The sequence below is a fragment of the Pelophylax lessonae genome (genome assembly GCF_965119305.1).
Source record: "Pelophylax lessonae genome assembly, chromosome: 10".
NCBI classification, from domain to species: domain Eukaryota; kingdom Metazoa; phylum Chordata; class Amphibia; order Anura; family Ranidae; genus Pelophylax; species Pelophylax lessonae.
In genome coordinates this window covers 94,290,030-94,304,014 of record NC_138777.1, presented here as the reverse complement: position 1 = coordinate 94,304,014, position 13,985 = coordinate 94,290,030, and the positions used below count along the sequence as shown (strand labels likewise).

The window sequence follows — 13,985 nt, the reverse complement described above, 5'->3', positions numbered from 1 at the left end:
TAGGTGGGGTTGGTACACAAAGTCAAAATGTTGAGACCTCCAAGGCAAAGCAATATGAATCCCAGATGAAGCAAAGAGGGAACTTCTATAGGCAAGACAGATAATAGCAAGCCACTTGTAATAACTACCTTTTAGGCCTTACTCTGGAGGACGAAATGGATGTCAGGTACTTCAATATTCCTAATACCGTATTTTATTAGACTGCTGAAGATTTTACATGCTTGTCCATATGCTCACCTGTTGTTGCTGAATACTTTTTTTATTGTTGGGAATTGATATGCGTTCTTAACACTTATAATTAATAATTAAATAATTAATACAATTAATGTTTGTTATCCCAGCTTCTTGGAGTCACGGAGGGGTACAATAATAAAGTACATTTACTTATCACTTAGCTAGGATTAAGGCTAGGTTCACACCACTGCAATCCTATTTTGTTCCAGTTTTCAGTGTGATTATGTAGTGCAACTTGAATGCAACTTGGATGTGGTTTGCATATTCTATGGGACTACGCTGCCATTGCACCAAAGTAGCACAGGAACCTTTTCCAAAATCGCACTGTGCTGGGTTGCATTGATGTGAACAGGAACGTTTGAAACAATGATGATTTCCATTGTCATGTGATTCTGGGTGATTCAAGTCGCATCTGAAATTGCACTACTGTGAACAGAGCCTAAGGTCTTCTGTGCTGAAATGCGTTAGCTGAACTGTTTTGCTGTTTTTCTTTTATGGAGCTGTTTAAATATTTATCCTTAAAATGTGGAGACAACTCAAGCCACAAATAGGAGTTTCCCTTGGAACATATGGGTGATCATTGAAAAACCAACAGTGATATATTTACCTTAAGGGAAAAGAAGGAGGCTATGCCATCGAGGTCTGTGAGTCCGCAGCGTGCCAACCAAAGCACTTGCAGATTTGAGAGAGAGGTGCCAAGATCTCTATGAAATGAAAAATTAAATAAAAAGTTCATAACATATCTTTTATACAGGCATATTTATTGCTGGGGTATTTATGTAATTGTTTATAATGTAATTGCACTTGAACTTTAAATATGTTCTGAAAGTATTTTCTAGGAAAGTGCTTACTATATAACAATTGTTAAAAAAAAAAAAAAGGTAAAATTGTTGCCCATAACATCAAATCAGGTGGCTTCTATAATCTTCCATTCAGCTTTAAAAGAATGATAGATGGAATCTCATACACTGTGACTAATACCTAAAAAAATATTTTTTGAAAAAAATATAAAAAATATTTTTTTTCTACCAGTTTTTATAACCAAAATGTAAATAAGTACTAAAGATGAAAGCCAGGCAACTACCAATTTTATATAGAAATGTTAGAAATGTTGACCTTCCTAACCACTTGAGTACCAACCCTTAACATACCTTCATTACCTGGTAATTTTTCATTTTTCATTGTTGTGATAATTTGAGTGACAATATGTTTGTCATGCAACACTTTACCACTGAGGTTTTTTTTATATTTTACTATTTTTATATAAATGAAAAAAGACTCAAAAAAGATTTCCCTTCCTTTCTGTAATAAAACATTGCAAATAAAAATGGCAGACATGTGTGAACACCTCCAAAATAACATCATTTTAGAAAGTAGACCCCCAACATAATCTCATTTTTGCCATAATTTTTTGGAAATGAATAAACATGCTAGTACTGAGGTGGGGCACTAGATACAGTGTATCATTATAATGTACAGGTAATACAGAGAGGGAAGAGGAGGTGAAAAAAACCTTAATTAAACTCACAAGTGCTTTTTTTTACCACCTCTATTCCGTTATACTGGCTTTTAAATTTTACAAATGCAGCAATTTTGAAATTTGATGAAAGGTTTAGCACTGGGAAATACTTTTGGAAAGATAAAGCGTGCATTTTATATGCAACTATATAGATCAGACCAAGATGAGGGACAAAAGAGGAGGAAAGAGGGACAGAGGGTCTTTGTTCCAAATCAGGGACAGCCCCTCGAAATCAGGGACAATTGGGAGCTATGCTGTAGGAGCTGATTTTTGCCTTCCAATCAATATTCCAATAGAAGGGTATCTACCCTTCTTTTGTACCTATTTTGATTCGTAGTGCCATTTTGGTTTTTTCAATAAATACAATTATTTGTAATCTTTAGCCCCTTCCCAGGACTCCTTTGAGTCTTAAAGTGGAACTAAAATCCCACTGTGAGCAGGCAGGCTTTTTAATGCAGAAGTGACATGCAATAAACTACACCTACCTGTCTGCTCACAGTGATCCCTGGAATGTAAGGTGAGCTGTGCATACACAGAATGACTAGCTCCTGCACATGCACAGGATTAACGTCACACTGCACTGGTCAATGAAGAGGCCCGAAAACATCACAAAGAAGAAGATGTCGGCGCTGGAGGGACTATTGGAAAGGTAAGTATCTATGCATTTAGTTCTGGTTTAATGCCAGGAGGTGGAGAAGACTTTCCGACATGATCACTGTGATCCACTGTCACAGCAGTCACATGATTGGGAACCTGTCCTATCGGTTCCTGACAAATAACAAAGACCGACAGCTGTCAGTGACAGTTCAGTAACTGTGCTGGGAGCGCACAGTGAGCACAGAAACTTTGTGTGCAGCGTGTTATGCCTCGTACACACGCAACGATTATCGGCCGACCGATCGGCCGTCTTTTGTCCAGTGTTGTTGTGTTGGTTGAAATGTGCTCTAGACTGCACAGGAAATTTTCTCGGCCAACAAAAATCTACTTCAGAAGTGATGTCATGTGCTGGTTTACTTTCCGTGTGTTTTTTCTTCTCTGAGCATGCCCAGTCTTGCTCATCAGATTTTTGTCTGCTGAAATCTGTATTGACTGACGAACAATCGGCCGTTCTGTTGACGGCCAACAAAAATTGTATAGCCTGCACACCTGAAAAGTCGGAGTCGGTTGTCGGAAGCATCATACTAACAAGCTGAAAATCGGCCGATCGGACGTTGGCCGAAAATTCACGGCCAACTATTGATGCGTGTGTACGAGGCATTAGTGTTAAGGTCCACCCACCCTGCTGTTGCACATATGCGTTACATGGATGACAAGAGGTTAATAAGCAAAGTTATACAACAAATAACAACCTTCCCCTTACCGTATTGACAATATGACACTGTTATTCAGTTTTAGTTGTCTAAGGTTTGGCATGTATGTACCTATAAAAATGAAAAAAGAAAAAAAAATGCAATTTACTTTTTGGCCAAATATGTAACACCATGCAAGTAAAAGCCAATATATGATCAGTTGTGGTAAGTACAAAAAGGAAAACCATTCCTGACAGAAGTATGGAGGCTGCTGATTTGTCGTTCTGAAAATTCTAGTTTTCTGGCTGTCATAATGATCCTTTGGCTACAGTACTTTAAGCCACTGGCCCAGAACAATGAGTGTGTTATAATGACATAGAGAGTGCTGAATCCAGATGTTTCAACTAACAGCCAGGCAATTGGCATTTTTAGGGTCAGTGATGACAACTTCCATATTTCTTTTAGGAAAGGTTTATTTAATCAGCTTTAAATGTTTATTTTCTGTGTGTTGGGATAATTACAGCAGGAATCAAATTAGTTGCTAACGGAAATGTGTACTTTTCAGTTCATCAAGGTTTCTAAAGTATGTAGTGTATGTGCTACACAAGCCATTAGATTATTAACCATGTACCTTCGTCCTATATATATATATATACGTATATATATATATATATATATATATATATATATATATATATATATATATATATGTGTGTGTGTGTATATATGTGTGTATATATATCTCAAAGTCCCAAGAACAAATGGGCTGGAGGACTTTCATGGTACAGTATGAACTCACAAAATGTTATTAAAAAATACAAAAAATGTATTGAATATGACATATACGTTGTTTTATAACAAAAACCCATAAAAGGCCAAACATGACAATACAAGTGTGTAGATATGATCAACTGGAAAACAGTCAGTTGAATTAAAAAAAACAAACAAAAAAAAAATTCCTGTAAACTAGATTGGATATTCACTGTAGGTGTCTCCCCCCATTTGGGGGCCCCCAGAGAGGTATCTCCAATCTTACTCTACATGTTTCGCATTTTTTCAGCTTCTTCAGGAGTTTAGCTCAAGAGGAATGTACGATATATTATTTTCAATTTTTCAGCTATCCAACATTATGCCCATGTCCCGCACTCGCCAGGAGACCGCCATTTGGCATTGCCATCCATTAAATCAGGTTGATCACTGGTGAGTATGGCCGATCGATCCCTGATGGCGTTTGGGTGATGGGATTTATGGGTCAATATCTGGGTGTATATGTGCTCTAGTTCTTTATTTGTTTAACATAGTTTTCTTTTATTGACACTTTATTATTGATTGTATAGTTTTGAATTTTGATATATGATCACATACTATTTGCATATTATTTTTGGGTTTGTATTTCTTTACAGATACTACATTCTGCTTGAGCTAAACTCCCGAAGAAGCAGAAAAAACACGAAAAATGTAGAGTAGGATTGGAGATACCTCTGTGGGGGGCCCCCAAATGGGGGAGACACTTACAGTGAATATCCAGTTTAGTTTAGAGAAAATTTTTTGTTTTTTTTTGGTTTGTTTTTTGAATTCAACTAACTGTTTTCCAGTTGATCATATCTGCACACTTGTATTGTCATGTTTGGCCCTTTATGGGTTTTAAAAAAAACGTATATGTTTAATATGTATATGTTAAACATATACGTATATGTATAATACATTTTTGTATTTTTTAATAATATTTTGTTCATACTGTACCATGAAAGTCCTCCAGCCCATTTGTTCTTAAGACTTTAAGGTTTCTAAACTAGGTCTATGGGCTTTTTTTTACTAGCTCAGCTTGAGTTTAGTTGGTAAGTAGAATGTGGAAATAGGGATACATCATAATTTAACCACTTGCCGACCAGTCACGTTGACTGTACTGCGGCAAAGTGGTTAGTTATCTTCCAGCGCCGTAGACCTACGTCACTGGACTCCTCCCCTTGTGGGCGGCGCGCGCACCGCCGGAGGCTCGCTCCCGCTGTATTCATTCACAGCGGGAGTCGGGCCAGGGGAGGAGCGGCGGTGATCACCGATCGCCGGGGAATCGAGTTTGGAGATCTGCCCGCTTGTGTAAACAGAGCGGGCAGATCTCCTAAGTGACAGACAGGGTCAGATCGCAGGGTTCAACATAGCTGAACCTGCGATCTGTCCCTGTGTCACTCAGTCACCTCCCCCCACACACGTTAGTAAGCACCAGGCATACATTAACCCCTTGATCACCAATAAAAATTAACCCCTTCCCTGCCAGTGTCATTTTTACAGTAACAGTGCATATTTATAGCACTGATTACTGTAGTAATGTCACTGGTACCCCCAAAAGTGTAAAAAATGTCAGTCAAGGGTCCGATCTGTCCGCCGCAATGTCGCAGCCCCGCAAAAAAAAAAAATCACAGATCGCCGCCCTTACTCGTTAAAAAAAAAACACCAAAAATGACAGAAATCTTTCCCTTAGTTAGTAAATGCAAAAACTTTTGCGCAAAGCAATCAAAATACGCTTATTGCGATTTTTTTTTTTTACCAAAAATTTGTAGCAGAAAACAAATTGGCCTAAAATGTTAAAAAAAATTGATTTTTACATTTTTGGGGGGGGGGGGGGATTTCATATAAAAAAATGTGAAAAATATTGTTATTTTTTCAAAATTGTCACATTTTTTTGTTTATAGCGCAAAAAGTAAAAATCACACAGGTGATCAAATACCACCAAAAGAAAGCTCTATTTGTGGGGGGAAAAAGGACGTAAATTTCGCTTGGGTACGGCGTTGCATGACCGAGCAATTGTCAGTTAAAGTCGCACAGTGCCGAATCGCAAAAAGTGGCCTGGACGTAAGACAGCAAAATCCTCCGGTGGTAAAGTGGTTAAGAGGCCTTAATGATATATTGATACATTCTCTACATGTGCTTGATTCAGAGAGGAATCCATCATAACATAACAGGTTCACTTCCTCTTCACATGCTGAAATAGAAACGACTTGGGAGACAGAAGGAAACACCAACCAGAAGTTCTCTTTTCCTTATATCTTACTTATTTGCAATGGTATTGTGAAGACCAAGATTATACCAATTATTAAATGATATGTTGTAAAGGTTCCAAGACCTGACATTTGTTTGGGACTGCTCTGAAAGTATACCTGTATTTACATTTTGGACAGAGATGAAATTAATTTAAATCCCTGTCAATTTTTTTTTATTTGCGGTCTGTTTCCTGTAGGAAAGATATCCCTTTACTTCCTGCAATGGAGTCATAACAGGACATGAGTGAAATCTCTCTAAAGTAAGGAAATGCCCCTCCTAGGCAAATGGACCTAGAGATTCTTAAGTACCGTAGTTTGTCGCCATTCCACGAGTGTGCGCAATTTTAAAGCATGATATGTTAGGTATCTATTAACTCGGCATAACATCATGTTTCACATTATACAAAAAAATTGGGCTAACTTTTTAATTGTTTTTTAATTCATGAAAGTGCATTCCTTCTCAAAAAATTGCATTTGAAAGATCGCTGTGCAAATACCGTGTGACATAAAATATTGCAACGATCGCCATTATATTCTCTACAGTCCCTGCTATATATATATATATATATAATGTTTGGGGGTTCTAAGTAATTTTCTAGCAAAAAAACTTATGTCAAAAAGGCTTAGACTCCGAGGGGTTAATAAAAGTGATCCAACAAGCCCTTAACCACGTGCCGACCAGCCACAGTATATATACTGTGGCAGGTTTGCTTTTTTGCGCAAAACTACGTACCTGTATCTCATTTAGCGCAACAGCCAGCAGGAGCTCACACTGATTGGCCACTGGGGGAGCCAATCAGCGGGTGCGGCAGATGCAATGTCCGCCAGCCACCCGCAATTTCTCCCCAGAGAGGAAAAACAACAGTCTGCCGATGTAAACAAGGCAGACCGCTGTTCTGTCAGGAATGAACAAAGTGATCTTGTGTTTCTGCTTAGCAGGAACAAGGATCTCTGTGGTCATCCAGTGAGTCCATCCCCCACACAGTTAGAAAGCATCCCTCAGGGACACGCTTAACCCTTTGATCGCCTCTGGTGTTAACCCGTTCCCTGCCAGTGTCATTAGTACAGTAAAAGTGCATATTTTGAGCACTGATTACTGTAATAATGTCACTGGTTTCAAAAAAATTGTAAAGTGTCAGGTATCCGATTTCTCCACCACAATGCCGCAGTCCCACTAAAAATCGCTGATGGCCGCCATTACTAGTAAAAAAAATCAATAAAAATGCCATAAAAATATCCCATTGTTTGTAGACGAAATAACGTTTGCGCAAACCAATCAATATACACTTATTGGGATTTTTTTAACCAAATATATGTAGCAGAATACATATTGGCCTAAACTGATGAAGAAATTTGATTTTTTTTTTTACATTTTAAAATGGCCTGGTTACTAGGGGGGTAAAACCTTCCGGTCCAGAAGTGGTTAAACAGCACAACTGGCGTGGGATCAGCCCACTAGTAGGTTCTACACTAATTTAAATAACCCCTAAATATTACACTTTGGAGCAGAACTATAGGCAGTGTTAAATTTGGCGACAAAGATATTTTCGGCAGTTGCATGTGTTCAGTGATGAAAACGAAACAAAAATAAAATTTGAATTAGGTCAATTGACGAAAACTATGACGGAAAACAATTCTAATTTCCATCAAGGAATGAAAACGGAACGAAAATGTGGAGGAGGGATGTTTACCCACCTGAACTTCCGCTTTCCTTGGAGCTCCACCAGTCTGTTAACCCCTTTACGACCGCCCGCAGCAGTTATACTGTAGCAGGCAGCCGCTCCTGCGCGAACCGCTGTAACTATACGTCCGTCAGGAGGCTAGGGGGCGAGCACGCGCCGCAGCGGGCGCACTCCTGCCCCCATTCGTCAGCGGGGAAGCCGATGCAGCGGGCAGGGGGCTCCGATTGCCGCCTGACACCTGCAATCATTCCCCGCTGGGAGAGAAGAATGGTCAGCTGTTTTAAAAAACAGCTGACTGTTCTTCTCCCTGGAATGATCATAGAGTCCCTGTGATCCTTCTATATAGCAACACATGTCTATATGGTCATTTCACAAGTCACGCAATCCCCCCCCCCCCCCGCACAGTTATATTCACTCCCCTAGGCTCACGTTTAACCCCTTGATCACCGACAATGTTAACCCCTTCCCTGCCAGTGTCATTATTACAGTAAAAGTGCATATTTTTAGCACTGATTACTGTAGTAATGTCACTGGTACCCCCAAAAGTGTCAAAAATGTCAGTCAGGGGTCTAATCTGTCCACCGCAATGTCGCAGTCCCACAGAAAAATAACAGATCGCCACCATTACTAGTAAAAAAAAAAAAAAAAAAAACAATAAAAATGACATAAATCTTTCCCATAGTTAGTAGATGCAATAACTTTTGCGCAAACCAATCAAATACGCTTATTGCGATTTTTTTTTTACCAAAAATATGTAGCAGAAAACAAATTGGCCTAAAATGTTAAAAAAAAATTTTTGGGAATGTCATATAGCAGAATGTGAAAAATATTGTTTTTTTTCAGAATTGTCGCTCTTTTTTTGTTTATAGTGCAGAAAATAAAAATCACACAGGTGTTTAAATACCACCAAAAGAAAGCTCTATTTGTGGGAAAAAAGGAGGTAAATTTTGTTTGCGTACAGCATTGCATGACTGCGCAATTGTCAGTTAAAGTCAAGAAGTGCCAAGTTGAAAAAAGTGGCCTGGTCATTAAGGGGGAAAATCCTTCCGGTCGTAAAATGGTTAAAGCCCCAGCACCCTGAGAAGCTGTATTTTCTCCTTCACCGATGAGGCCGCACTGATGAAGAGACACTAATATGCAGCACTGATGGGTGGCACTGATTGGCGGCACTGAAAGGCAACACAGACTGGCGTCACTGATAGGCACAGACTGGCGTCACTGATGGGCACAGACTGGCAGCACTGTTGGGGCTGCATTGTAATCAGGGCACTGATGATCTGTGCCCTGATTAACGTTAAATGTCTCCCCTGTGAGGAGATGCCGCTGATTGGCTCTTCTCTCCTCACACTGTCAGTGTGAGTTGAGGAGAGCCGATAAACAGCATCTTCTTGTTTTCATGTGATTCGCTGTGGTTGGACACAGCCGATCACATGGGTAAAGGGCTGCGGCTCCTTGCCAACTTCGGGATCACACTGTGTCCCAGGGACAAGGCATGCCCACGATTGCCGCACTGTGCACCCCCGCGGGTGCACGCTCGCGACTAAACTGGGCATCATCATATGAGGTCATCCCAGAACAAGAGTCACCCCGCTCCACCATCATTTGTCTATATGGCGGGCAGTTAAGGGAATCCCTTGGGGTCACCAGAACTAGTGTCCCCATTAGAACATTTCACCTCTGTTCATTTTCTGGGGAAAACCCAACATTTGGGATTTTCTTTTAACTATAATGGTAAACAGAACAAATAGAGAGGGTGAATATCCCTAACTGAGGTACAGGCAGCAATAAAACCTCACAGGTGTTCTAGTGCATCTCTACTCTATCCAAACTAAAAAAAAATTGCTTTCAGTTATACTTGGGAACTAGTCTGTACTACCCCTTAATTACCAGGCCTTTTTCAGTTTCCAGTGCTGTGATAGTTTGACTGACAATTATTTTGTCATGCAAAGCTGTGCCCAAAAGAATTTTATACAATGTTTTTTAGACAAATAGAGATTTCTCTTGGCGGTACTTAATAACCACTGAGTTTTTTTAGACCAAAAATATATATTTCCGTAAACTCTATTAAAATAAAAATTCCAGGACAGGACAAAAAAAAGTATGGAGGTCAGATGTGTAGGAGAGGAGGGAGGGTGAAATGGTTAAAGTTTACTTGAATGTGATGCTGCCAAGATCTCTACAGTGCTCAGGAGCTTGTGGATGAGTCATGTATTGCACTGCCCCCTAGAGGAATGCTGAAGAATGACACTTTTGGATTCCCCTGGGTTACCCATAGCAACTTCTTGCAGGAATCTTAATACTTTAAGTTCTTGGCTCAGTCCCATTTTCCCCCCTTTTTTTAACCGTCCCCCCAGTTTTGTACCTTTTTGTAGGTAGTGGGCTCCAATGTACTGATGTACAATAATTACTGCTATATTACTATGCTTTTACGTTATTATCTCCGTACAAGCCCACTGCCTGATGTATTATATTTATTTATTCTTTTGTTATGATATTCCCCTCATATTCAACATGAATAGGGATGGAGGTATCTAACCCCCATTAGGTAGAGCCTCATTTAAAGTCCCACTTTCTGAACCTTGGTTCAATTCTCTTGTTTAATGATTTAGGGATGGAAGTGTGCGGCTGCAGCTTGGTTTTAATGTCAGGCGGTTTGCCTGCATTATATATATTTTTTATTGGCTTTATTGCTGGTCCAATCAATATGTGTACAGTGACATGAGATTTTTTTTTTTGCTACATTTTGGTCCTATCAGATAGGCATTGTTCCTTGGCGGGAGCTGCGATGCGCTCTGGCGGCCCCCCTCCTCCCCCTCGCCCCGGTTTGGACGCGGGCGATGTGGGCGGTCTCATCACGGCGCATCGGCGTCACGCCATCACTGCCGCATGCGTGACGTCTATCGACGCCACCGCGCTCGGCACGTGATTCCATCTCGCGCCCTTATATGGGGAGGATTGTTCGCCGCCTTCCGGGATGATGCCTCTTCCGGGAGGCGGCGACTTCCTTCCCACTGCAAGCGTGGACGTGACGCTGGGAGCTCCACCATGATCGACTCGGGTACTTGATTTGGACATTCTCCCTCCTTTTTGTTCACCAGCCTGTCTGGTTTCATCCTCACTATTGGGTCTCTTGGCAGTGGCACTCTTTCTATCTCAATACCTATCGGTTCCTAGGGTACTCTACACCTATCTCCTCTATGTTCACTTTTTACCCATGCTTATCACCTTACCTCTCTGGCATAGGCCACTTACATCACCTTTTTGGTATATTACTTTTTTGTAATAATCTTTTTTGCCTATCATTCTTTAAGACCCACTACTACAATGTCACCATTTTCTGAATACTTATATATATTTTTGTACTCACTTCTACAGATTACTTTGGTGACTGCTAATATGATACCGCCCCTCTGTCAATACCTTGGCTACACTCCCTCTTTATGAATGTCCTCTCGGTGTGCCCTATGTTGGTTGCTGGCTGGGCTCCCTCAGCTCCCGGTGTGGATATGCTGCCTTCTTGACCCAAGCTACATGATGTTCTCTTAGTCTTGCATACTGATTCTACTGCTGTATATGCATATATTTTATGATGCACCTGCTCTTGAGAAAGTGGTTATGTCCACGAAACGCGTCGAGACTTTTACCGATGCATCTATGTTACTACGATTTGGATTTTACAATATGTACCCATAGCTGCCAAAGAACCTATATACAAGCCTATTACATCATGTGTTTTCAATATTATGCTCTGTACTGCACCATGATCTGCTAATACTATATGTATGTACTATGCAATTGATGCAATGCTATACAAGTTTATATGTAACAATAAACCTGTTTTTGTTTTTTACCAATGTTCTTTAAACAATTATTACCAACTGCATGTCCTCACACTTCATTTAAAGTCCCATTTTCCCCCCTTTTTTTAACCGTCCCCCCAGTTTTGTACCTTTTTGTAGGTAGTGGGCTCCAATGTACTGATGTACAATAATTACTGCTATATTACTATGCTTTTACGTTATTATCTCCGTACAAGCCCACTGCCTGATGTATTATATTTATTTATTCTTTTGTTATGATATTCCCCTCATATTCAACATGAATAGGGATGGAGGTATCTAACCCCCATTAGGTAGAGCCTCATTTAAAGTCCCACTTTCTGAACCTTGGTTCAATTCTCTTGTTTAATGATTTAGGGATGGAAGTGTGCGGCTGCAGCTTGGTTTTAATGTCAGGCGGTTTGCCTGCATTATATATATTTTTTATTGGCTTTATTGCTGGTCCAATCAATATGTGTACAGTGACATGAGATTTTTTTTTTTTTGCTACATTTTGGTCCTATCAGATAGGCATTGTTCCTTGGCGGGAGCTGCGATGCGCTCTGGCGGCCCCCCTCCTCCCCCTCGCCCCGGTTTGGACGCGGGCGATGTGGGCGGTCTCATCACGGCGCATCGGCGTCACGCCATCACTGCCGCATGCGTGACGTCTATCGACGCCACCGCGCTCGGCACGTGATTCCATCTCGCGCCCTTATATGGGGAGGATTGTTCGCCGCCTTCCGGGATGATGCCTCTTCCGGGAGGCGGCGACTTCCTTCCCACTGCAAGCGTGGACGTGACGCTGGGAGCTCCCACATGATCGACTCGGGTACTTGATTTGGACATTCTCCCTCCTTTTTGTTCACCAGCCTGTCTGGTTTCATCCTCACTATTGGGTCTCTTGGCAGTGGCACTCTTTCTATCTCAATACCTATCGGTTCCTAGGGTACTCTACACCTATCTCCTCTATGTTCACTTTTTACCCATGCTTATCACCTTACCTCTCTGGCATAGGCCACTTACATCACCTTTTTGGTATATTACTTTTTTGTAATAATCTTTTTTGCCTATCATTCTTTAAGACCCACTACTACAATGTCACCATTTTCTGAATACTTATATATATTTTTGTACTCACTTCTACAGATTACTTTGGTGACTGCTAATATGATACCGCCCCTCTGTCAATACCTTGGCTACACTCCCTCTTTATGAATGTCCTCTCGGTGTGCCCTATGTTGGTTGCTGGCTGGGCTCCCTCAGCTCCCGGTGTGGATATGCTGCCTTCTTGACCCAAGCTACATGATGTTCTCTTAGTCTTGCATACTGATTCTACTGCTGTATATGCATATATTTTATGATGCACCTGCTCTTGAGAAAGTGGTTATGTCCACGAAACGCGTCGAGACTTTTACCGATGCATCTATGTTACTACGATTTGGATTTTACAATATGTACCCATAGCTGCCAAAGAACCTATATACAAGCCTATTACATCATGTGTTTTCAATATTATGCTCTGTACTGCACCATGATCTGCTAATACTATATGTATGTACTATGCAATTGATGCAATGCTATACAAGTTTATATGTAACAATAAACCTGTTTTTGTTTTTTACCAATGTTCTTTAAACAATTATTACCAACTGCATGTCCTCACACTTCATTTAAAGTCCCATTTTCCCCCCTTTTTTTAACCGTCCCCCCAGTTTTGTACCTTTTTGTAGGTAGTGGGCTCCAATGTACTGATGTACAATAATTACTGCTATATTACTATGCTTTTACGTTATTATCTCCGTACAAGCCCACTGCCTGATGTATTATATTTATTTATTCTTTTGTTATGATATTCCCCTCATATTCAACATGAATAGGGATGGAGGTATCTAACCCCCATTAGGTAGAGCCTCATTTAAAGTCCCACTTTCTGAACCTTGGTTCAATTCTCTTGTTTAATGATTTAGGGATGGAAGTGTGCGGCTGCAGCTTGGTTTTAATGTCAGGCGGTTTGCCTGCATTATATATATTTTTTATTGGCTTTATTGCTGGTCCAATCAATATGTGTACAGTGACATGAGATTTTTTTTTTTTGCTACATTTTGGTCCTATCAGATAGGCATTGTTCCTTGGCGGGAGCTGCGATGCGCTCTGGCGGCCCCCCTCCTCCCCCTCGCCCCGGTTTGGACGCGGGCGATGTGGGCGGTCTCATCACGGCGCATCGGCGTCACGCCATCACTGCCGCATGCGTGACGTCTATCGACGCCACCGCGCTCGGCACGTGATTCCATCTCGCGCCCTTATATGGGGAGGATTGTTCGCCGCCTTCCGGGATGATGCCTCTTCCGGGAGGCGGCGACTTCCTTCCCACTGCAAGCGTGGACGTGACGCTGGGAGCTCCACCA

At 41.0% G+C, this 13,985-nt stretch overlaps 1 protein-coding gene across 2 annotated transcripts in view; it reads right to left on the bottom strand.

The window, feature by feature from the left end:
* The window catches only part of LRRC56 (leucine rich repeat containing 56), a 131,282-nt gene that overhangs the window by 25,896 nt on the left and 91,401 nt on the right, over nucleotides 1-13,985 (bottom strand). For both annotated transcript variants that reach the window (XM_082269575.1, XM_082269576.1), the window contains exons 5-6: nucleotides 3,114-3,174; nucleotides 842-938 (exon numbers count right to left, since the gene is read on the bottom strand). In XM_082269575.1, the coding sequence (XP_082125701.1) occupies nucleotides 842-938; nucleotides 3,114-3,174 (158 nt within the window). The remainder of the gene's footprint in view (nucleotides 1-841; nucleotides 939-3,113; nucleotides 3,175-13,985) is intronic.